Source organism: Colossoma macropomum, unplaced genomic scaffold (genome assembly GCF_904425465.1).
Source record: "Colossoma macropomum unplaced genomic scaffold, Colossoma_macropomum, whole genome shotgun sequence".
In the NCBI taxonomy this organism is placed as follows: Eukaryota; Metazoa; Chordata; class Actinopteri; order Characiformes; family Serrasalmidae; genus Colossoma; species Colossoma macropomum.
Genome location: NW_023494903.1, coordinates 170,007 through 194,080, shown reverse-complemented (window position 1 = coordinate 194,080; position 24,074 = coordinate 170,007). Strand labels below are relative to the sequence as shown.

Here is a 24,074-nt window from a genome sequence, read left to right as displayed (position 1 = left end):
CCCCTCTTTGAAGGCATATGATTCCCGAAATGTAACTAAAGCCCAGCAGTGAGGAGCTGAACTTTACCCTCCTCTGCTGTCACTGCAGACTGGCAGGGTCGCCTACAGAGCAGCGCTGGTAGCTGTTAATGAAGTGATGTTCTTCTTTATTTGAGGGCCCCATTTCATAGGGGAAGATTTCAACCAGTACCCCGTTGGAACTCCAAGAGGCAAGGTGACACCTGAAAACAAGGGGTAGGGGTAAAAATGAGAAACAGGGATTGGGCCTTAGTCATTGATTCCACTGTCAGTTCCTAATTAATCCAACATGTAAGGCCTTCAGATCAGCTCCTGAAGCCATAACCAAGGGGAAAGCTCACTTGGCTGTATCTACCTAGATACCACAGAGGAAAATAACTGATTGGTTCATTTTAATCCTTTTGTTTATAAAAACTTAACAATGAAACAAGAATATTACTGCAATACTCACAGAGTTTAAATACAGCATGATTTCTCAGAAATGATGAGGCCTCATGCTTCACTGTAGTAGCATTCTGCCTGTAATGTTATGTCTTTTCAGAACTTGCAATTATCATAAACATAGAAATGGTTTAGCGTTATCATGGAAACAGTCGTAGTCCACTGATGACCTTGATCTGATACCAAGAAATACCAAGGCTAATATCCTCATAGCAACACTGATACCTTTAAATTTAACATGAATCAGGAATCATAGTGCATATTCTTTTCACACTGTGATGTATTTGTGAGTGAAACGCGGTATGTGGGAAAGTCTCTGAGCTAGCTGGGTGTTTTCTCTCCATGATAGGTGGGGTTGGTGGGAGGGGGACATGAAACATGATGTTATTGCTAATATTATTTTGCCCCGCCCACTGGTGTATGGTGACAAAAAAGGCCCATTTCGATTTCAGGTTGACCTTAAACTTATAAAACATGTCCACCAAAAGTGGAAAAGAGAATTTGTGATCTTTCAGTAAATATGGATGTCAAAACCATATTGAACACCTCTGCATTATCATTAAATCAACTGCCATGAAAACTGACCAATTAGTGGAGTGTAATAGATTCATAACAAACCTAGACTTGGTGCCCAGGGGAAACTACGCCTATGGACGTATCACTCCTCACCATACAGATACTGGACTACAGTATGTAAATGTGTCATCATCTCTGTCTGAATTGTGTGGAATTGTGAATGTTGTGAACATTTTTATGTTGTTATGAAGGTGACTGTACGTTGATGCTAATAATGCAAAGAATCCAAAATGAGTCATGGTTTGTGTTAAAACTCAAGCAAATCAGTGACTGTTTTAATACTATGTTGATTAATGTTGTTATTTAACAGATGTTCAGATTAGTTAGTGTGTTATGTGAGCGATGGTTTATTTATTGCCAAGCACACTAAATCAAATGATTAGTTTTAGGCCCAATCCCATTTCACCCCTCACCCCTACCCCTTAGCCCTTAGCCCTCTGTTTTGCGCGTTCACGACTAGGGGTAGGGTGTCCCGATTTTAGTTGAGATAGAGGGGGGAGGGCGAAGTGTTTGGGCTAAATGACCCTCCAAACGGAGTTTTTTCAGAGAGACACTCCAAACGAAGTGTTATCAGAAAAAAAGAAAAAACGGCAAGATGGCTGAACAAGAGACCAAAGAAACCCACAAATGAGAGAATTTTCTCCGTTACAAAAAATATGATAACCATTGTATTATCTTAGTTTAGTGTCGTTTCAGTGTATTATGGTCGTTTTCTTCATAACAAGCATCAAAAATCGCTAATAGCATGTTAATTTCTCGGTAGCTAGCTAGCTAACTTTCCCGTTCCACCTTAAATAGTCCAGCAGTTCTGACGCCTGAAGCGCCAGAATGTAACTGCTGCATGATTTAAGGTGGAATGGGAAAATTAGAACAAGAAGCTGGAGAATATCTGACTTCAGCTTTATATCACTGAAGAATTGGGGGTGAGTGATAATAAATAATTGCCCCCCTCTTTGAAGGCATATAATACCCTAAATGTAACTAAAGCCCAGCAGTGAGGAGCTGAACTTTTCCCTTCTCTGCTGTCACTGAAGACAGGCCGGGTCACCTACAGAGCAGCGCTAGTAGCTGTTAATTTTGAGGGTGCCATCTCGTAGGGCAAGATTTCAACCAGTACCCGTTGCAACTCAGTTCAAAGGGGTTAGGGTGACACTCGAAAGGGGTAAGGGTAAAAAGAAGAAATGGGATTGGGCCTTAGTGTAGTTCTATTTTTTGTTTAATTTTGTACCAGGAAACAGGTATTTGTTTGATTGAGTCAGTTATCATTACCAACATTTATGTAATTACTTGCATTTTTATAATTAAAAAAAAAACATACATTTTGTTTTCCCTTAAAGGAGCATTCAGACCTCAAACTAGCATGTAATATGGTATTTGTCATGTTATGTAATGAGGAAAATGCAAGGGGAATTTTTTTTAGAGCACATAAAGTTATTTTGTAATATACTAACATATGGTAACAAGTGTCTTACCTTTTTCTAAGTGTAAATTTTAACTGCAAAACATCGAATCACTTAAATGAATTTTACTCAGTGTGTATTAGCAAGTCTTCTGTCAAACACAAGCTTCAATCTTTTTAAAGTCATTTTTTAATTCTATTCTATTCTTGTTTTTAATTAAAAGAGCTTGCAATAGTTACAAAATGCACCTTTCATGCCTCAGTCCCATAAGTCAGTTCTTTGTTTGTATGATGTCACGAAAGCCAATGCATGTACATACACCAATCAGGCATAACATTATGAAGACCTCCTTGTTTCTACGCTCATTGTCCATTTTATCAGCTCCACTTACTATATAGGTGCACTTTGTAGTTCTACAATTACAGACTGTAGTCCATCTGTTTCTCTGCATACTTTGTTAGCCCCCTTTTACCCTCTTCTTCAGTGGTCAGGACCCCCATGGACCCTCAGAGAGCAGGTACTATTTGGGTGGTGGATCATTCTCAGCACTGCAGTAACACGGACGTGGTGGTGGTGTGTTAGTGTGTGTTGTGCTGGTGTGAGTGGATCAGACACAGCAGTGCTGGATCAGACACAGCAGTGCCTCAGTGTCGCTGCTGGACTGAGAATAGTCCACCAACCAAAATATCCAGCCAACAGCGTCCTGTGGGCAGCGTCCTGTGACCACTGATGAAGCACTAGAGGATGACCAACACAAACTGATGAGCTATCGTCTCTGACTTTACATCTACAAGGTAGACTGACAAGGTAGGAGTGTCTAATAGAGTGGACAGTGAGTGGACACAGTGTTTAAAAACTCCAGCAGCACTGCTGTGTCTGATCCACTCACACCAGCACAACACACACTGACACACCACCACCACATCAGTGTTACTGCAGTGCTGAGAATGGTCCACCACCCAAATAGTACCTGCTCTGTGAGGTTCCATGGGGGTCCTGGCCACTGAAGAACAGGGTAAAAGGGGGCTAACAAAGTATGCAGAGAAACAGATGGACTACAGTCTGTAACTGTAGAACTACAAAGTGCACCTATGTAGTAAGTGGAGCTGAGGTGGTCATAATGTTATGCCTGATCGGTGTATATCCCTCTAACCCTACCCTAACCATAACCCTAGCCTATAGCACTTTAGCTCCGCCCACTCATATTGAAGTTATAAGTAGTGTTTCAGCCAGGGCAGCTTTTTGAATAAGGCAGTCAATCAGAACAGAGCTCATTTACATATATCAGTCTTAAAGTCACAGTAACAAAAAAACAGCCTGTTTAGTTCTCAGAGGTAAAGGTTGGAAATGGTCCTGTAAAATGAACTCAGCCCACAGCAGTTTAGCTTCACCCAGTCAAACTGAGGTTATAAACAGTGTTCCAGCCTGAACAGCTCAGTCAATCAGAACAGAGCTCATTTACATGTATCAGTCTTAAAGGCACACTAACAAAAACAGTTTGTTTAATCTAAGGGATGAAGAGAGGTTGGAAAACGGTCACGTAGGAATGAATTATGGCTGTTTCTTGGTTCATAAACCCACACAAACTTGTGGACCTCAAGGAACACCATAAAATACAACAAAAAGCAGGATATGGGTGCTTTAATATACAAGGTGTCCCAAAAAATATACATCATTTCGTAGTCTAATAACAGCCCATTCTCCCTCAAATGACCTCAAATTTGAACAAAATGTATAAAAACTAACCAAGTTTAATTTTTAATGTTTTTTTTTCAGGTTGAAGAATGGCATTCACTAGAAATGAAAAGGCATTTTGTGTGTTAGAATATGCTCGAACACAGTCAAAACAAGAGTGTGCAGTGTGCATTTTAGAGAAAATTCAATAAAAATGCACCAACTGCAATGCAGATTTGGACATGGCACAAAAAATTCAAAGAGGAAGGCTGTCTGTGCAGGGCGAAGGGATCTGGATGACCACCAGTATCTGAAGATATTACATTTGTGAAGCTGTGAAATCGGTTATAAAACCTACATCCCTCTGAATTTCTTGTTCAGATTTTGATAAATAAATCTTGTATTGTTCAACATGAAGCCTATTGAATTTCTTTTGCCTGGACATGTAGTTACTCAGATATTCACATCTCAAATGATGTCATTTTTTTGGGACCCCCTGTATTTAAAAAGTCTCCAAGAGTACAAATTGATTGTTCGATATCAGAATTTTCATTAGAATCAAATGTTGTTTTGGCTAAAGACAAAAAAAGCAGATGATCAGCGCCCCCCACAGGCTGACAGTGAGCATCACAGGCAGAGTCGGTTATTGTCATTTCTCTCAGGCTGCTGGAGAGAAGAAGGTGTTCAGTTAGTAGAGCGGTTGAGCTGAAATATACAACATTTTACCCAGATATCCAGCTAATTACGTCCATTTGGGCTTTTTACACTTTAGAGAAGTGTAAACGTGATCATGGCGTCGAGTGGTAAGAGCTGTTTTTTTTTGTATTTTCTGCATTTTGTTTCCCGAAGCTGAACTCGGCTTCTTATTCATCAGCTTCTTGTTCGAATTTCCCCGTTCCACCTTAAATGATGCAGCGGCTCCGTTGTGGCGCTTTAGGGATAACGCAATAGCTGGAGCATTTAAGGTGGAACGGGAAAATTCCAACAAGAAGCTGGCGGATAGGAAGCCGGCTAGCCGTAGATACTACATTCAGTCGACCACAGGGCTTGTTTTTGCGTGTTTTTCTTCATTTGGTGAAAGAAAATCGAGCTGAAGGCGAGTCTTGTCATAAATATGTTTTCAGTGTTTCAGTTTTTTAAAAATAAACGACACACCAGAAGATGTCGGTCTCCGCCATTTTGTCAGGCTGTGTGATACTGACCTACTTTCATAACACGGCGTTCAAAACGGGTTTATTTTTTTAGTATCGAAGAGATTTTGGGCGAGTATTTGTATTAGGATTGGTAGATCAGTTGATCAGAGCATTTTCCCTTCCCTCCAGATTATTCCCAGACTGCTAGCCATGGCGGGTAAGTGCATCAAACACACATCACCTATTTACTACGTCGTGTTATTGATAAATCAATGGGAAAACAGCAGCACTGTGGCTGAAGCAGGTCTATAACTAACATTGTGAATGTGCTGTGTGCAGTTATGGTGGATATGGAAGTCAGTCCAGCCAAGGCTACAGCCAGCCTGCTGGGCAGAGCTACAGCCAGCAGGGCTATGGAGGTTACAGCCAAGGCTCAGAGAGCAGCCCTGCTCCATACAGCCAAGGAGGATATGGCTCCAGCTATGGCCAGTCCCAGTCAGGTAGGTCACACTGGATTGGGGTGGGCGATGTGGATGAAAATATACCATCACGATATTTTGGGACATTAAACAGACTGTTTTTGTTATTGTGTCCTGAACAGATAATGCATATTAATACCCTGTCAGGGGCAGTAATTGAATATGTTTGAGAATATAAATATTTCTGAAGATGTCTGCACTCTTAAAAGAGATGGTCCTGTAAAAAAAAGGGTCCTTTATTAAAGAAAATGGTTTTATGTAGAACCATGAAGAATTTAAAGAACGCTTTGCATGATTAAAGGGTTATTTGCATCATGAAAGCGTTCTTCAGACTGATGAAAAATGTGCTGTCCATGGTTCTATATAGAACTATTTTGAAAATGGTTCTATATTGCACCAAAAGGGGTCCTTCTGTCGTTAGTGTCAAGCTTCTAACAACAGAAGAACCCTTTTCAGAGCTATATAGAACCCTTCTATATGGTTCTATATAGTACCATGAACATTTTAAAGAACGCTTTGCATGATTAAAGGGTCCTTTGCATCATGAAAGGGTTCTTCAGACTGATGGAGAATGTGCTGTCGATGTTTCTGTATAGAACTATTTTGAAAATGGTTCTGTACTGCACCAGAAAGGGTTCTTCTATTGTTAGTGTCAAGCTTCTAACAACAGAAGAACTCTTTTATAGAACCCGTTTCAAACATTAATGAACATTTTCCATCAGTCTGAAGAACCTTTCATGATGCAGAGGGTTCTTTAAGTGTTCCTGGTTCCATATAGAACCATTTTCTTTACTGAAGAACCCTTGAAGCACCATCTTGAGTGTGGATAACAAATTGTTGTTTGGCAAACTGTCCAAGAGTTAATCAGGAAATCAAGCTTAGTTTTTTGTGCAGAAATTAATCATATTTTTCTTCATTTTTGATTATGGGGATTTTATTTATATGAATGTTTGTTCCTATTGGACTCGTTTTATCATTGTGCAGTTACATTCATAACAGGAGATGGATATTCTGCTCACCATTGTGATCTTTATTCTAATGTTTAGCAGACTTCACTGTCTAACAGACAGTATAGACACTGTTTTTATTTATAAAATACTTCTTGGGGCAAGTTGCCAACTTACTTGAGCTCATTGTTGGTCAGAGCGGAGGCTCATGTGACCTTTGTTCACGTTCTAGATTATCCTTTGTGGTGCCAAGAGTTAATTCACAATTGGGGAACAAAGCTCTTGCTTTTTATGCACCATACACTTGGAATATTTTCAATCAGAAAATATCAGAAGTGTTTTCGGATAACACTAAATGTTAAAAAATTCATATTTTATGTGTATCTCTTTTGTATTTGTGTATATTTTACCATATTTTAAGGTGTAATCAAATGCTGTGATCTAATTTAATTATTTTATCATTTATTTGTTGTTGTTGTTGTTGTTGTTATTATTATTGTTACATTTTGTTTTATTTCATTTTATCCACCCCTCATGAAAAAGAGCCCCTGAGACCTATGAAGCCAGGGGCTCTTCCTTAGAAATGCGTGAATGAATGAATAAATATTCACAATAAGCGCTAGATATTTAGAAAAGATGTGTGTTGATTTAAAAATCAAATCAGTATTCACAGATAAGTGCTTAGAAAAGTCGGTAAGAGTTCATTTTGGAGCTTAAGAGTGAACTTGTAAATGTAGGTTTTAGTTTTTTGTTATTTTAATTCACTCTCTATTGACCAGGTGGATATGGATCCCAGCCCCCGTCCCAGGGCTACAATCAGTCGAGTCAGTCCTACAGCTCTGGAGGCTACAATAGCAGCAGCCAGCCCCCACAGGGAGGAAGCTACAATCAACAGTCCTCCTATTCGGGCTACAGCCAGCAACAGTCAACCCCACCCCCTGCTTCTAGGTCAGTATGGGCTTGTGAATGAGTTGGGTTTACAATGGTAGTTCATCAAAATAAATAAATAAATAAATAAATCAAATTCACACTATTTTCTCTCCTTCCCCAAATGTCAAAACATGCTTTAAGATCTTTGTTTCCTCGTGAACTTGCAGTTTGTTTGTTATAAATTGTAACCTCAACATTACATCTGTGTAAACAAAGTATTAACGTAACCATGTTTTGTTTTCACAGCTGGTAAGGGTTCTTATGATATTGAATAACGCTATCTTAATAATAGATTATATAAGCCCTGGACTTTATTCTGTAATTTTCTATTCACAGTTACGGCAGCAGCAGTCAGTCATCAGGCTATGGGGGACAGAGTGGTGGTTATGGTGGCAGCGGAGGCCAGGGTGGAGGATACGGAGGCAGTGGAGGACAGAGTGGGGGATATGGAGGTAGTGGAGGGCAGCAACATTCCTCTCCGCATGGAGGGGGTCCTTACAGCCAGCCTCCCAGTTACAGTTCACCTCCACCCCAAAGCTATGGACAACAGAATCAGTATGGACAAGGAGGAGGTGAGTGTGAAAGCTTTGTTTTACTGTCTCTGTGGATGTGGCCTGCCATGTAGTAGGTTGTGTTGGGCTGATTTTTGAAGGAGTCACATATCCATATTAAACGTTTCCTGGATTGTGGGTGGTAGAACTTGGTCTCCATCCTCTTTACACTGGGGGAGCACTAGCAGGAAAAGTAAGATGCCACAGGCTGATTAAAGTGGCAATTATAAGGGCAGCTACAGGTGTATCAACTTATAGTTTTGTGTAAATAATGACCACGCAAAACAAATTACCGGGTTTGTAGAAAATACAACCCACTAGAAACTCCCTCATACTCAGGTCATTTTCATGCACTCTTATGCAGAAGTTTGGAAAAATAAACTTAATCTAAATAGGGCTTTTAACACAATAAAGGTTTTGAGGTTGATGAACAATAACACATAAAATGCAACAGGTAAACGGTCTAAGACCAACTTTTTAAAAAAGAACAGAAGCCAAAATCAAACACTCTCTTGTTTTACTCTTTTCAGTCCTTTGTCCTCTGTTCTAATGCTTGGCCTCATTTGCAAATGAGGGTCACCTTCATTGTACTTTTTAAATAAAGGTTGATGATGATTTTGATAATAAAGTAAGGTAACGGAATAATTGGCTGATGTCAAATCAGCTACTTAGTACCCTGCAGTTACTATTCACTGGGTGTCATTTACAAGCTTTTTGTTATCCATCCATCCAGTTGCTCAGTGTTCTAAGCTTTCATGCTGTAGCCTTTATCACCTCTTGCTCTGTATCAGGGTACAATCAGGATGCCCCACCCATGAGTGGAGGTGGGGGGGGTTACGGTGGGCAGGATGGCCGAGGTGGACGTGGCCGTGGAGGAGGTGGTTTCGGAGGTCGTGGATCGGGCGGATTTGACAGAGGGGGTCGTGGAGGACCCCGAGGCAGAGGGGGAATGGGGTAAGCACTTTTATTTGTTCTTCACTCCCTAAAAAGCCATTTTTTTGTCACTTGTCAACATTAGTTTTCCATTACTGAAGAAAAAAGGAAAAACTGTAATTGTGGGTTAAAAGTAATACATGGAACGATGTGGTATTATTTAAGCACAAAGGTTCAATGATTGGTTTTGTAAAATGGAAAGAGCTGGAAATATGGTACCATTATAACATGATTGGTCTAAACTATAACGCAAACATTCAGAGGTATTCTGAAGGTTACTCTTTGGGACCGCTAGACTTTGGTGAATAGTGAAGTGGTTATCCAAACTGGAGGTTTATAAGTGAAGAACCTGTTTAACTATGTGGAAACATTGTCTTGGCCTTCACAATTGAAGACATGAATGGAGAAACATCAAATGAATGGTTTTGGAACTGTCTTAGGAAACAAGCCTATGTAGGTTGGGTTACATTAGCAACCTTGTCTATCAGATTACATGTCCAACAGGCACAAGTTCACACTGCATGATGACATATGAGGTGTACAGGTACTCTTTAAACAATACTATTAATATGTAGTATCCAAGATGACTACGTTCCCAAAGGAAATATTTGAAATACCTAGGTGTATTTCATTTGTTCAAGTATGTAACAGTTTAAATGATGCAGCTGAAAAAAAAACTCTGGTTAAGTGACTTAAAATTGAGATGTATGACAATCCTCAAGCATACAAAACTGCTTGTTCAGACTTAGGACTGTTAAAGTAAACTCTCCACACTCCATGACCCTTTACACTTTGACCTCCATCCTCTCCGTCAGGATCACTGTGTGATTTAATGTTTTAACGAAATCTCTAAATCTCCTTCTAGGCTCTTGGTTCTTCAGGGTTCTCCTATTTTTCCTTTTTGAAGAATGGGAGACCAACAGGATTAGTAGTTTTTAGCATATCTGTGGGGAAAGTAAGGGCTGATTTAGAGGGAGAAAACCATGAAAAATTGGGAAAAAAGTCCTCAGTGGTGGTAGTAATGTTTTTGTTGAATGGTAAAGCCAAAGCATCACCGCTAAACGGAAGGTATATGGAAAAACGGGGGGAAAATCCCAGTGACGTAAATGGTTGTTAACCCTGCCAATCCCAAATTTACCTTGAATGTGATCAAACATATAATGTAAAATTGGGTCTACTGGTGAGGAAAAGAGTTTGGTCTTTAGAGGAAAAGGCTTGTAGACCAATCAGAGGTCTGAAATGATATGCAGAGATATAGTTTAAATTGTGGCCAGCGTGCTTAGAGGCTGTCCACGAGATCGATAAGCCTCGGTGGTCATGATGAAGAACCTTTTACTGCATGCTGTCCAGTAAGAGTCCAAAACGACATCATGGGTCACCCTGTGGGCAAAGCTTGAGTTAAAGGAAAGGTGACAGTGAGTAAAAGGGGCGGGGTGGAGGCATAATAGAAAGCGATAAGAGGGGAGCCCTTCCCAACGTCAAGAGTGAAATGGGGCACCAGCCTCATCAACCTTCAATTCGTCTCGCTTCTCTTTCCCTCTCCATCAGAATGGGCGATCGTGGAGGATTCAATAAGTTTGGTGGTAAGTGACAAACTCTTAGGAACTTCAGGGGGTTTCGAGCGTGCTTGAGTTTAAGAGGGAGTGGGATCTGGTAATCTCTCAGAAGAATGGGAATGGTAATTTGTGTTGGATTTGTCATGGTAACTATGGAAGGAAATGCTAGAAGATGATGTGTGGTTCGGTTATATGAGCATTCTACTGGTTTTGGTATAACAGCGGTTGGTTTAGGTTCGTGTGTTGTTGGTCCGTCACCATCTCTGAAAAATGACCGTGTGAAGTTGTTTGAGTGCACTGAACAACACCCTAGTTAACACTTTAACTGCGTGCCACCCTTGACACTAAATTATGACTTTTTAACCGGTAATTAATTCAGTGTTTATGTCTCAGTGTCACCTTAAATGGCCAGAAATCATTTTTGATGTTTGCTTGCTTTGGCCTTTCTTTGTCTGGTGTACAACAATCGGAGTAAAAGGTTTTGCTAATTTATGTATTTGGTGCATGTATAAGATATATGAAGTTAAAGACCACTTGTGGACAATGTGCAAGCTCACAAACACAGAGCTACTTGGGGAGCATGGTAACGAAACCATAAGATCATAAAAATCCTCCTACCAACAAGTGATTCCTATTTTTAAAATGGTATGGTTAAAATAATTTTTTTGGGTGTTTTTTGTTTTTCTGTATATGGTTTGGCAGAAAACCTAATGGTGGACATAGGAAGGTGTTTTTTTTGTTTTTTTTCCCCCCTAAGAAAAACCAAGCAAAACCACCAAAAACCATTGAGACAAATTCTGCTCCACCATTCTGATTTTTCAAGGTGTCAAACTATTTTCAAATTAAAACCAAATGCAAGTATGGTTTGAACATAGAATTTCTGGAAGGAGAAAAACACGTACAAACTGGACTGAGTATTTCAAAACAAGTCTGAAACGCACTCTTCTTGAATGGTACCTCAACTATGATGTGTCATGCACCTCATACACCTCAGTCTGTCTTCAACGCAAGATGAACATCTGAAATGACACACAATAAGAATGGATTCTGAGTTCTGGACTTTGATCGTGTTATGTCACATGGTTGCATGTAGGCATCTTTGATGGTTTCCAAAGAATTTGAGTCAGATGACACTGAGAAACTTGGGCCCAGAATATACTGAAGTGAATTCGGTAAGGCCTCCTGGGGCTGCTCTCATGGTAACATTGAGGACGGTGAAGCTTCCTGGTGGATCTTTTTAACATCAAAATGCTGGGATCAGAAATAATGGTTTGGTTGATGGTGGTCAAAAGTGGTTGTAACAATGGTGGTCAAAAATGGTTATAACAATGGTAGCACCCTCTCAAGTTTCCTCTGGAGATGAGGACGGTGTGCCATAGAGGCAAAATGACATGGGTTCATTTAATGGAAGGAAATGTTCAAATTAACACTGCTATTGCTGAACACCTGAAAGAGAGCTGAACACCTTGAAAAGAAAAGAGTGCATGCCATAGCATGGTAGAATCACTGGTGTTATAATGTACATTGGGAGAGATGATTGGGAGACAGCGGTAATGGGAAAATCCTGTACTCGTGGACGGTTTCTCGCCAACACATTTTGATATTCAATCATTTTTTTATTGGTAAGAAGAAGAAATGGCCTTTCAAAAATGAAGGTACTCAATGGAAGGGTTTTTTTCTAATGTCATCTTCCTGGAAGAGCTTAAGTGTGGTAGCAAAAATGGTTTGAGTGGTTCTTGTGTGGAAAAAAAACAAAGACTGATTATTTTCAGTTGGTTATTTGGTTTAGGGTTCAATGTAACACCAAAGAAGTCAGTAGTTTTGCACATGTGAATCCAGAAGGATTCCTCACTTTCAGTCGGTCGAGCAGTGAATACTCACAGTTTTTGCTTGTTAAAATTACTTTTGTGTCTGCATGTGTTGTGTACATGTCTTTGGGGTGGTTACATGGGCATTAGTAGTCATGCTTTCTGCTTCACTCCAAAGGACCACGGGACCACGGACCCGGTGGGCCCAACAGTAAGTGAAACCCTCAGTCTTAGCTTCTACTCACAGATATTAGGCACTTACTGAAGGCGTTATGGTTGAGTCTTGATGTTTGTGTTTTACAGTGCAGGAGCAGGATAATTCTGATAACAACACCATCTTTGTGCAAGGCCTGGGAGACAACTATACCGTGGACTCTGTCGCAGATTTCTTTAAACAGATTGGCATTATCAAGGTATGTAGTGAGAAACGAGAAACAGAAGCCATGAACTGCTCCATGACTGCTTATTTTCACTCTGTCTGATTTTTCTTCTCGTACAGATGAATAAGAAGACAGGATTGCCCATGATAAATCTGTACACTGACAGAGAGACGGGCAAGCTGAAAGGAGAGGCTACTGTTTCCTTTGATGATCCTCCTTCTGCTAAAGCTGCCATTGACTGGTTTGACGGTGGGTCTGTATTTGATGCCTCATGTCTATGAAATAATTCAACCATTTACACCATTAAGTTCTCTCTGTGAGTCCAGATTTTCATACTTGACTCTCATAACATCACTATTTACATTTAGTTTCATAGTAATTACTGAATCATTTATAGTAATAAGAGTTAAATGTTAAGATAAATATCTCAGAAATAAGTAATAGTTGTAGGTAACAATAATAAGACAGTACTGATGTACTATTTTTTTGAGAATATTTATTTTGAAATTATATGTATATGCAATTTTAAAATTCCTTAAACATATTTTTAAAACTATAGTGCACCAGGTATTTTATGTACATAGTAATAGCTATTAAAATATTATTTTATTTACGTGGAGAAATAAAGTATTCAGTGTAGATTTAAGTACCCTAAGCTATTTGAAATGTTATATTGAATAGTTTAATTTTTTAAGAACACCAAGGACATCAATTCCAAGTTTTTGAATTGTCGTGTACTTACAGTACTGTTGGTAAATAATTATATGCCGACACAATTAGCTGTTTTGGCTCTGGACCTCAGTGTGTTTCAATTTGTTGTTTGCCTAAAACATATTGGGTTGCCTTTGTTTCCTGAATGGCAACACGTAGATTACAGACACTGTCCTACGAATGGTCAGAAGCTGTACTAGGTAACCCACTGGATTCCTCATATGTCTTGGATGTCTTCTCTGGATGTTCACAGGTAAAGATTTTAATGGAAACCCCATTAAGGTGTCCTTTGCTACACGCCGGGCTGACTTTGGCCGTGGAGGTGGAGGCATGAGAGGTGGCCGTGGGCGAGGAGGTGGGCTGTGTGTGTGTTGTCCTATAGTTTTATGTATTTGGGATAAAAACAGTCCTAATAATAATAAGCATTGCTCTCCTCTGTCTGTTTTAGGGCCAATGGGAAGAGGTGGATTTGGTGGTGGTAGGGGTGGTGGTTTCCCTGGTAATAATGGCAGCGGCGGAGGCCAGCAAAGAGCTGGAGACTGGAAATGTTCAAACCCGTGAGTGCATGTTTAATGCACTTACATATTTAATGTATATCTTGGTCATCTACAAACATACTTAATAATACAACATATAATCAGACTTTTGTGCATATTTATCTGATCTATTTTGTGAAGGTCATGTGGAAATCTGAACTTCTCATGGCGTAACGAGTGTAACCAGTGTAAAGCGGCCAAACCCGAGGGTGCTGGAGGAGGAATGCCGCCGATGGGAGGTAAAATACTGAGTGCCCAATATTTCCCTCCACACACTACGTTTTCATAAGTCATTGGCTATGTTTACATGCAAAGATTTTTGCCAATCCGATTGAATACAATCCGATTACAGATTCAGACTGAGGTGTTTATATGCACACTCTATTCAACGATTTGATGGAAAATCTTCGTTTACATGCTCACTACAAGTAATCCGATGCAAAATGACGCGCATGCGTGGAGTAGCGTTTAGAGTAATCGTTACCATGACAACGAACATCACGTGAGGTCCAGTCCGCGTGATATGAGTTTCCAGTTGGCGCGCTTGTGTTTTAATTGCTTTAAAATGATGTCAGACGTGCTTCACATGTGCTTATAAAGGAAGCGGCGAGAGGAAGACGTCGTGTTCTGAGACTCATAAGCTGGTCGTCCGTCTTTTAAAGCTCAGAGCATAAACTTCGTCTCCCCTGCAGACCCGTTTCTGCTCCGCCATGCTGAACGGTATAAACTTTCGCCATGACGCGACGCACATGCGCAGAACATACTTACACGTTCCGATTGGAATGTAATCGGATTCAGGCGTTTACATGGCTATTATTCTTCTATTTAACGGATTATTTAGAAGTTTACCCACCTCGTTCAATCGGATAGAAATTGTATTCCGAATGGCCTCAATCGGACTAGTCTATTCCGATTGAGGTGTTTACATGGACGTGTTTTATTCCGATTGAGCTATTAGTCGGATTATTAACGGATTATCAGGCTGCATGTAAACGTGGCTATTGTGAGGACTCTGAGTACAGGTACAAACTGGCTGTCAGGATATCTGGGAACATTCCTAGTGGGCCAGTCTTTTTTAGTGTGCCTGCGCCAGACGGCAGACAGGCTGCTGTTTTGGAAGGGCATGACAAATTCACGAGTGGGCCGAACCTTGAATTTCTCTCCTGTGGACAGGGAGCTACACGGTACCCAGTAGTAACCATAACTAGAGATGCCTCGAATCATTGACCTCAGAACAGTGAAAAAACTGAAACTCATAACTTGAAATAACAAAAAATATATGGCCGCTTTGCACAAAGAAGCAATAATATCTTAGTCCAAGATGACTTCTGTGAAACAGCAAAAGTAAGTCAGTGTTATCTACTTGTCAAGCAGAAACAGAGCAACCTCCTCATCCCTTTTCATGCCTTTCAACTCTTGATGAAGCTGAAATCAGCTTCTTTTTTGACAGCTGATTTCAGTGCAGCAGTTACGTTCTGATGCCTAAGGTCACAGATTACATTCTGCTCTCCCCAGTATGTTGAAAAAAGGCAAAAAGTAGAAATTGTGCACTAGAAGTTGCAGAAAAATTGCATCTTTAAGTTGTTCGCTGTAAAGAAGAAAAAAAAAACGGCAAAACATAATTTGACCAGTGTTGTTGAAACTTGCGTATGCCTTTATGTGCTTTAAAGAATTATTATTGAAGACTAGTACGTATTCAGCTTTAGTAACTTCTTATAACTGTCTCCTTATCTCTCAGGAGGTTATGGTGGAGACCGTGAGCGGGGCAGGGGTGGTTTTGATCGTGGTGGGTTCCGTGGACGAGGTGGTGACCGAGGGGGCTTCAGAGGAGGTAGAGGCGGAGACCGGGGAGGATACGGTCCTGGGAAGATGGACTCACGGTGAGAGTCAAGTCTTACAAGTCATACACAAGTCAGAAATTTCTCAGTAGACAGCTCCACTGTTTTGGCATGTCAGTCAACAGAGGTTATATTTGTCTGCTTGTTTACTGAGACATTTAAACATATGAACGTCATGTTGTGTTATTTATTTATTAATTTTTATTATTATTATTTATTTATTTTTTTTAGGGGTGAACACAGGCAGGACCGCAGAGAGAGGCCCTACTGATTTCCAAAAAGGCATCTGTAACCTCTGCCCTATCTACACTCCGTTCTGTCCGGGACCAGCATAGGCTCCACCACCATTGATAAAGTTTTTATATACTCTTTCTAGTGTTACATTTAAGAGCATCATTTCCAGATATAGATTAAGTTTAGCCCTGCACTTAAAAAATGAAGAATAAAACTAAAATAGGACTAGGCGTAATCTTTCCAGGAAACAGCTGTGTATTGCTCATTTGTGGAAGGTTTAGTTGTTGAACTCTGTTTCTTCACCTTGTGCTGCTCACTGGTAAACAGTTTTTCCTTTATAATGGTTTATTTGCACCATTTTTTGTGAAATGTGTTTTTGTCTGATTTTTTTTTTCTCTTTGTTTTCGATTTTGTATTTTGTATGGAATTGTGCTGTTGAAATAAACATCCAGAAAAAATGTGTACCGTTGTCTGTCTAAGGCTGGCTTTACAAAATGAAACTAGTTGCATGCAACTTAATTTCCTTGCAACTTGACAGTTACACAGAGCAATTAAAAACAGAGTTGCATGCACACATTCGATAAGCCAAATTAGCAGCTCATGTTCTTTTTAAATACATTGTATTGTTTTTCTACATAGCAGTTTTATTCACTTTTGGATATTTAAAGCATTTTATTGTGTTTATGTTTTCCCCGTGTGTCAGTGCCGTTCCTCTTTAAATATCTATTGTTATCTGAGATTACTTACTGTATATCGGTGTTTTTACTGTTGTATGTTAAGGAGCCTTAATAATGTTTGTTTATATACATACACAGTACTTCACAGTACAACTTTGTTACTGTACTTAAATAATTTTTTTAAGTATCTGTACTTTGAGTATTGCTGTCACTTAATACTTTTTACTTTTACTCACTACATTTCAAGAAAAAAAATGTACTTTTTACTCTGTTTTTAACACTTTAGTTTTAACAATCTATTTTGTTAATTTATTTAGTTATTTATTTTTAATCAGATGGTTGTATTAGGGCACCTAACAAAGCGCAAATTGGTGCTGAGCAGGGTGGGGTGAGGGAGGGAGTGGAGCGAAGCTGTGATTGGCTACTTTCACAGCTTACTGGCCCCAGCAATGAGCCCGCGGGAAAAAGGAAGATAAACAGATGAGACGGTGGAATCCACTGAAAGTGACGGTGCCGAGCCAGCGCTTAACGTGGACGATGAGTCTGAAAAAAATACCAGCATCTATGGCCTTATCAGTCTTGGAGTGGGTTATTGGGAGAGTCTGAAAAAATTTCTGGTGAGCCGATACTGTGAGCTAATGAATAAACTCGCAGCACAAGAAACGCTCAAACTGTAGATGTTACATCTAAGTGTATATCTAATATTTTGGGGGTTAAACCAGCGGCCCCTGTCTCAGATGATACAGCCCTGTTTTTCTGACTGTAACAGACTCGTACAGTGGATAAAGACTAGACGAAGCTGCTTCATTTTCTGTTCCACCTTAAATGATGTAGTGGTTATGTTCAGACACCTGGACAGACGTTGCTTCAGTGCATGGAGTCATTACAGGTAAGACACATTTAAACCATAAACATGTTTCATGCCTGCCGTGGCAGTACGCTTTAGCCTAGGATGATTAGGTTTAGGTGTTTAAGATTGCTGTGTTGTTTTTCCTGGTCTTGGCACATCAACTGGTTGATTTAACTTTCATGTCATCTTCATTTGGGTCTACCCGCTGAGGCAGTAACCTGTGTTTTTGGTCTTGGTAATTATTAGGTTTTAAGTTTGTACATCTTTGACTTTGTAGGTTTAACTTTGTATAAGTAAAAATCTGTTGTCTGATTTTAACTTAGTTTTGTCGTCTTTCCTGGGCAGAAGTTGTGTTTGCGGTAAACAGACTCATTCTTTGTAGTGAAGGTGCTGCAGACTGTTCGGAAAAGCTAACAGACCAGATGTAATGACACTGCAGGACATTATGGATTTTGTGGCCTTACTTAAAAGAACGAATCAGTCTGTAGTTCACTATTGATTGCTAAAATAAAAATCTATGTTTTTAGTAGAGATTCCAATAATGTCCATCTCAACTTCTTGTAAAGAAGTCAAACATATAAATGTGTTTGGGTGCTTTAGACGTGGGTTTTTGTGGATGATGCCTGCAGTATATAAACCATTATGTACACTCAATTTGATGGATTTATGCCTCTAACCCTCAATAAAAAGATATTCTGTTTAATGAATTTTAAAGAAAAACTTTCACTTCTTCAAGTACAGTTATGAACATGTACTTTTACACTCCTGCTTACTTTTACTTTAGTAAGGGACTTCTGCCACCTCTGAGTATATATATATATATATATATATATATATATATATATATATATATATGAAGTGTAGTTCACCTCTTAACTCCATGGACATTAAGGTGACTTTTATTTTGGCAGGCATTTGATCTAAGTTTAATCTAAACTTCTACTTTCCTGGGGTTATCAGTACTATTTATATGTTGATTTTGCACATGTATGTATGTATGTATGAAGAGAAATGGCCATAGTGGGTATGTATGTCATATATACACCGATCAGGCATAACATTATGACCACCTCCTTGTTTCTATGCTCATTGTCCATTTTATCAGCTCCACTTACTATATAGGTGCACTTTGTAGTTCTACAGTTACAGACTGTAGTCCATCTCTTTCTGGCTGGATATTTTTGGTTGGTGGACTATTCTCAGTCCACCAGTGACAGTGAGGTGTTTAAAAACTCCAGCAGCACTGCTGTGTCTGATCCACTCACACCAGCGCAACACACACTAACACACCACCACCACGTCAGTGTCACTGCAGTGCTGAGAATGATCCACCACCCAAATAGTACCTGCTCTGTGAGGGTCCATGGTGATCCTGACCACTGAAGAACAGGGTAAAAGGGGGCTAACAAAGTATGCAGAGAAACAGATGGACTACAGTCTGTAACTGTAGAACTACAAAGTGCACCTATATAGTAAGTGGAGCTGATAAAATGGACAATGAGTGTAGAAACAAGGAGGTGGTCATAATGTTATGCCTGATCGGTTTATGTGCATTGTTTGTTTTCTTGTCATCCCGACATTTAAACAGTGGTATGACCCAGATCCAATGTGACAGGGGCTACCAGTTTAAGAGGGAAGGGGGACAATGGAGGAGTTAGTTCCTTTGTGCTTTGGAAAAGTCAGATTAATTGGAGCAGAATTGCAGTAGTTCTGTTTGGAGAAATGACTGCCGGATGCTGACTGAGGAGTCAGTGGAGTCATTCATATACAGCTTTGGTTTTTAAACTTTTCCTCGTGAGTGTAAATATTTTTGTGTATAAACTTCAGAACACTGTGAAATGAAGACCTGATGCCCAAGTGTGATGAATTGGGACTTTAACTACTTTAAAATCAGTACACAGCATGTAAAGACTTAATCACCTCAGTGTCACTGCTGGACTGAGAATAGTCCCACCAACCAAAAATATCCAGCCAACAGCGTCCTGTGGGCAGCGCCCTGTGACCACTGATGAAGGACTAGAGGATGACCAACACAAACTGTGCAGCAGCAGATGAGCTATCGCCTCTGACTTTACATCTACAAGGTGGACTGACAAGGTAGGAGTGTCTAATAGAGTGGACAGTGAGTGGACACAGTGTTTAAAAACTCCAGTTTAAACCAGTTTACAAAGGATTATGGAAAAAAGAAAGGAAAAATAGTAAATTGGACTGTGAGTGGAAAATTAGCACTGAAAAATGCCATTTTGTCTACCATTCTGTTTCAGCATCAGTGAGCCGCAAAGAAAACGGTGCGCAAAAAGCCAGTGGGCCGCCAACTTTGACGGCCACTCTCCTCTTGCTATCTGGGATTATATATAAAAAACTTGGACATGTGTAGGTTCATTGGCCATTTTATATGACAAATAAAATGACTAGTGTTGTATACGTTTCAGCCTCTGGTTCCAATCACCGCCATGGTAAAGTAATCAGGGTCAGCAAGTTTTCGTATATTGAACCATTTCACATCAGACCTCTCTGAATTTGTTTACATCTCAGTCACTGAATTATACAGAAGTTTAAAAAGTCAGAATTATCTTTAGGCAAAGTTTACAAAAACATCTGCTTATATTGAACTATTTATTGTCCTGAAGTTGTGCTTTTACTTACTTTAGATGGTACTGTTTCTGTATTTTCCAGCTTGACTATAATCAGCCACGTCAGCAAAAGGACTAGCTATTGGGATTGACTTGGGCACCACCTACTCCTGCGTTGGGGTGTTCCAACATGGAAGAGTAGAGATCAAGGCAACAACATAAAGATCATCATACTGGCGATTTAGTGGTAGAACCATAAGAGCACCCATATTGAAAATAAAATTATGGACATATATATTTGTATATGATATATACATTTTCAATATGTTGCAGTCCATGCTAAAATACGTTCCAAATACTAAAATGTATTATATATATAAAATTTATTCTACTTTTTCTTAAATACATTTATTGTAAGATGTATGGGGAAATACTACACATAGAAATGTACCACACAAAAATAAATATAGGTAAATAGGTAAATATATTTATCAAATACATTTGAAAATGTATTAAAATTGCCAAAATGCTTGTCTAATAAACTTTACTGTTTGGGACAATTTTTAAAATTAATTTTCATTCCAGTATCTTAATTTTTAATATAAGCAGATTAACCTTTAACATGACACAAGTGTTGTAGGTATTGATACACTGTAAAAAATGCAGTTATGATTTGATATCTTGTTTATTTGAAATGCGTTGTGTGTGTGTCTTACTGCATACGTACATGATTAATGCAAAGTCAGTACTGTCCATTCAGTTCATGTATATTTAGTTATATCTGTAGCCTTTGTTAAAACTACATACAATTGAAAAAATATGATAAATGCAAGAATAAAACAACATTTTAAAAATATGTTTTAACAAATACATTTGGCCATTTTCATACATTGTAAAAATATGTTTGATAAATACATTGGGAATGTATTTTTCCATTTGAGCCCATGCATGTGTAACTAAATAAAGCATAGGTTGATTGTAAATGCTTCGATCAACATGAAGGAGGCCACATGTAACTGAATTCATGTCTGTAAAATGAGTAATTACAATGTCAGATTTCCACCCTGCTACTTTTTCCAGTGTTCAGTTCCTTCTCAGACTTTAGAGCACTATTCACATAGGAAACAGACTCTCATGGAAATAGTCGCTTCCAACAGTCATGGTTTTAAAGGTTCTGCAAAAGCAACCTGCAGTTTGTTTTGTGAACCTACCTCGTTTTTCACTTTAGCTTGGCTAAAACATTCTAGAAGGATTAATTGTTCTTGTCGCTTTATTTGCTGGTTAATCTCCTTCGTTCGCTCTGGTTTGGTCATTCGTTGTAACTGTAGTTGCTCAGTGAAGCGCAAGATGGCGGCACAGTCCCTCAGTTAGCCCTGCAGAACCCGCACAGAAGATATTAACGCCTAGTGCTGAGCAGTAAACTAACATTTCGACCTTTTATCGGAAATTTAATAGCAGCCCAACCTATATCAGTTCTATATCAGAGTTTTTGTTTTCCTGAGTTCGATTTGCAGCTTGTTTGTAAGTTGTAGTTTAAAGTAGTGAGATGTTTGTGGCAATTCGCTGTGAGTGAGCATCGCAGAAAACTACATTGTCCATGATGCATTGCGCTTAGAACTTTTGGCGGGAAGGAGCGGGAAAAACAGCAACAGGTTATTATTATTATTATTATTATTATTATTAACAACAACAACAACAGTAATAGTCGTAGTAGTAGTAGTAGTAGTAATAATAATAATAATAATAATAATAATAATAATAAGTTATATTTAGATCGCGGCTTTCCAAAGCTCAATATTGCTTTGCAGTGCAAACAAAAATAAAGTTAACTGAACTCTTTCTCTCTCTCTCTCTCTCTCTCTCTCTCTCTCTCTCTCTCTCACACACACACACACACACACACACGCACACACATACGCACACACACGTCATCTAAACCGCTTATCCTTCTGGGTCGCGGGGGGAGCTGGAGCCTATCCCAGCTGTCACTGGGCGGAAGGCAGGATACACCCTGGAGGGGTCGCCAGTCAAGTTAACTGAACTGAAATGTCTAATTAATAGTGTTACATAACAACAGCATAATAATAATAATAATAATAATAATAATAATAAAATAACAACAACAACAACAACAACAATAATAATAATAATAATAATAATAAAATAACAACAACAACAACAATAACAATAACAATAATAATAATAATAATTGCCCTGCGATGGACTGGCGACCTGTCCAGGGTGTATCCTGCCTTCTGCCCAATGACAGCTGGGATAGGCTCCAGCACCCCACCGCGACCCAGAAGGATAAGCGGTTTAGATTATGTATATATGTATGTATAATAATAATAATAATAATAATAATAATGTATGGTAGTAGTAACCATGTTAATTATGGTTTCATAATTGATTACTTTTAAATGTTGACTTATATTGATATATATTGATTTACTCGTTGATATTTCATGATGTTTTAATGTGCGATGAAATTCCGCATGGTTCAGTCTTTGAGATGTAAACGAAGTCATTCAGAGTGATTTACTGTGAAATGATTAATTAGAGAGAAACAAAGCACAACACAAATATAGTCATTTATTTACTATCTGAAACCACCAGTGAACCCACACATGTCTTATGAGTTTTTATATGTAATGTTGATGAAGGTAAATTAGTGTCTGGAAAAAAAGTTTTTTATTTTGAGGACTTTTCTGCCTCGCAACCTCCTGCATGTACCTCTCCACCATGAATGGCTTTTAAAAAACTGTTTTAGGCCAAAACCTTCTCAAAACCATCATAAGACAATGTCTCAGACAGCAGGCAGTGTATTCGTAAACAATTCCTCTAATAGCTTTGTGTGAGGGAGGTGAGAGGCGTTAAACTCTTCAGTCGTCTGGTTCCCATCACCACCACTGTGGACAAGTTTCTCTAGAACAAAGCATTTCACATCAAATCACTTTGAATGACTTTGTTTACATCTTAATCTTTTAATTATACAGAAATTAAAAAAAGTTTCTGAAAAGTAATCATCCTCAGTTTTAACAGGGAACTCAAAACCACCAAAAACCATGTAAGTATTCTCCTTTAAATGAAGTTTTTTTGTGTATTTTACAGGCACAGCACACATTAAGAACACCATCAGAGTGAATAAGTCAGAGCTAAAAGCTGATTATCATACTTGGTCCTATATTACAGTACACATATAATGAACATGCTTTCCTAAAAGTTGATTTTCCTAATATTAAATTCAAATATTTGAGATTCTTTTAGGCCCATTTTAAGACTGGGTCTTTCCAAATCCACAGATGTTTTAGAGGTGGGACTGATATGATGAATCTTGTTTAACATGAAGGTAAAACGTTCATGTTGACTTAAGCAAAATATAAAATTATCCATGTTTTGATTATTTTCCTAGATCATATTCAGCTAAGAGAACTGCATGAGGAAAAAAGTGGAGAGTCATTTGAGTTTACAACATTTAGTGTCTTGTATTAGAGACAGAAATCTGAAAGTTTTTTCAACATTAACATAGTATATGTGTTTTTTTTTATTTGCAAGTAGAGAAGATGCTTTTTAAAATGCATTAAATACAACATCGTTTATGTCCGCATAGGGAGCCATTCAAGTTCCATCTCAAATATTATTAAATAATTAACACATTAACAGTTCATACAGTCATATGCAAAAGTTTGAACCACTAAACCACATATTTTGCTGATTTTCAAAGTGAAAATAATAATAATAATAATAATAATAATAATAATAATAATAACACATCCACTACAGAGAACACACTTAAATAAGGCATTTTTCTGCAGATTTTAGTGCACAA

General features: G+C 38.7%; 1 protein-coding gene across 1 annotated transcript; it reads left to right on the top strand.

Moving 5' to 3' along the window:
* The first annotated feature begins 4,753 nt into the window (after positions 1-4,753).
* fus (FUS RNA binding protein) lies at positions 4,754-16,607 on the top strand. The gene is made up of 15 exons (XM_036560774.1): positions 4,754-4,912; positions 5,432-5,459; positions 5,582-5,742; positions 7,448-7,616; positions 7,935-8,170; positions 8,941-9,103; positions 10,631-10,665; positions 12,625-12,657; positions 12,750-12,859; positions 12,946-13,075; positions 13,791-13,892; positions 13,986-14,094; positions 14,215-14,312; positions 15,812-15,953; positions 16,143-16,607. The coding sequence occupies exons 1-15, from the start codon at positions 4,900-4,902 to the stop codon at positions 16,180-16,182; spliced, it is 1,569 nt and encodes a 522-aa protein (XP_036416667.1). The 5' UTR covers positions 4,754-4,899; the 3' UTR covers positions 16,183-16,607.
* The last annotated feature ends 7,467 nt before the right edge of the window (positions 16,608-24,074 follow it).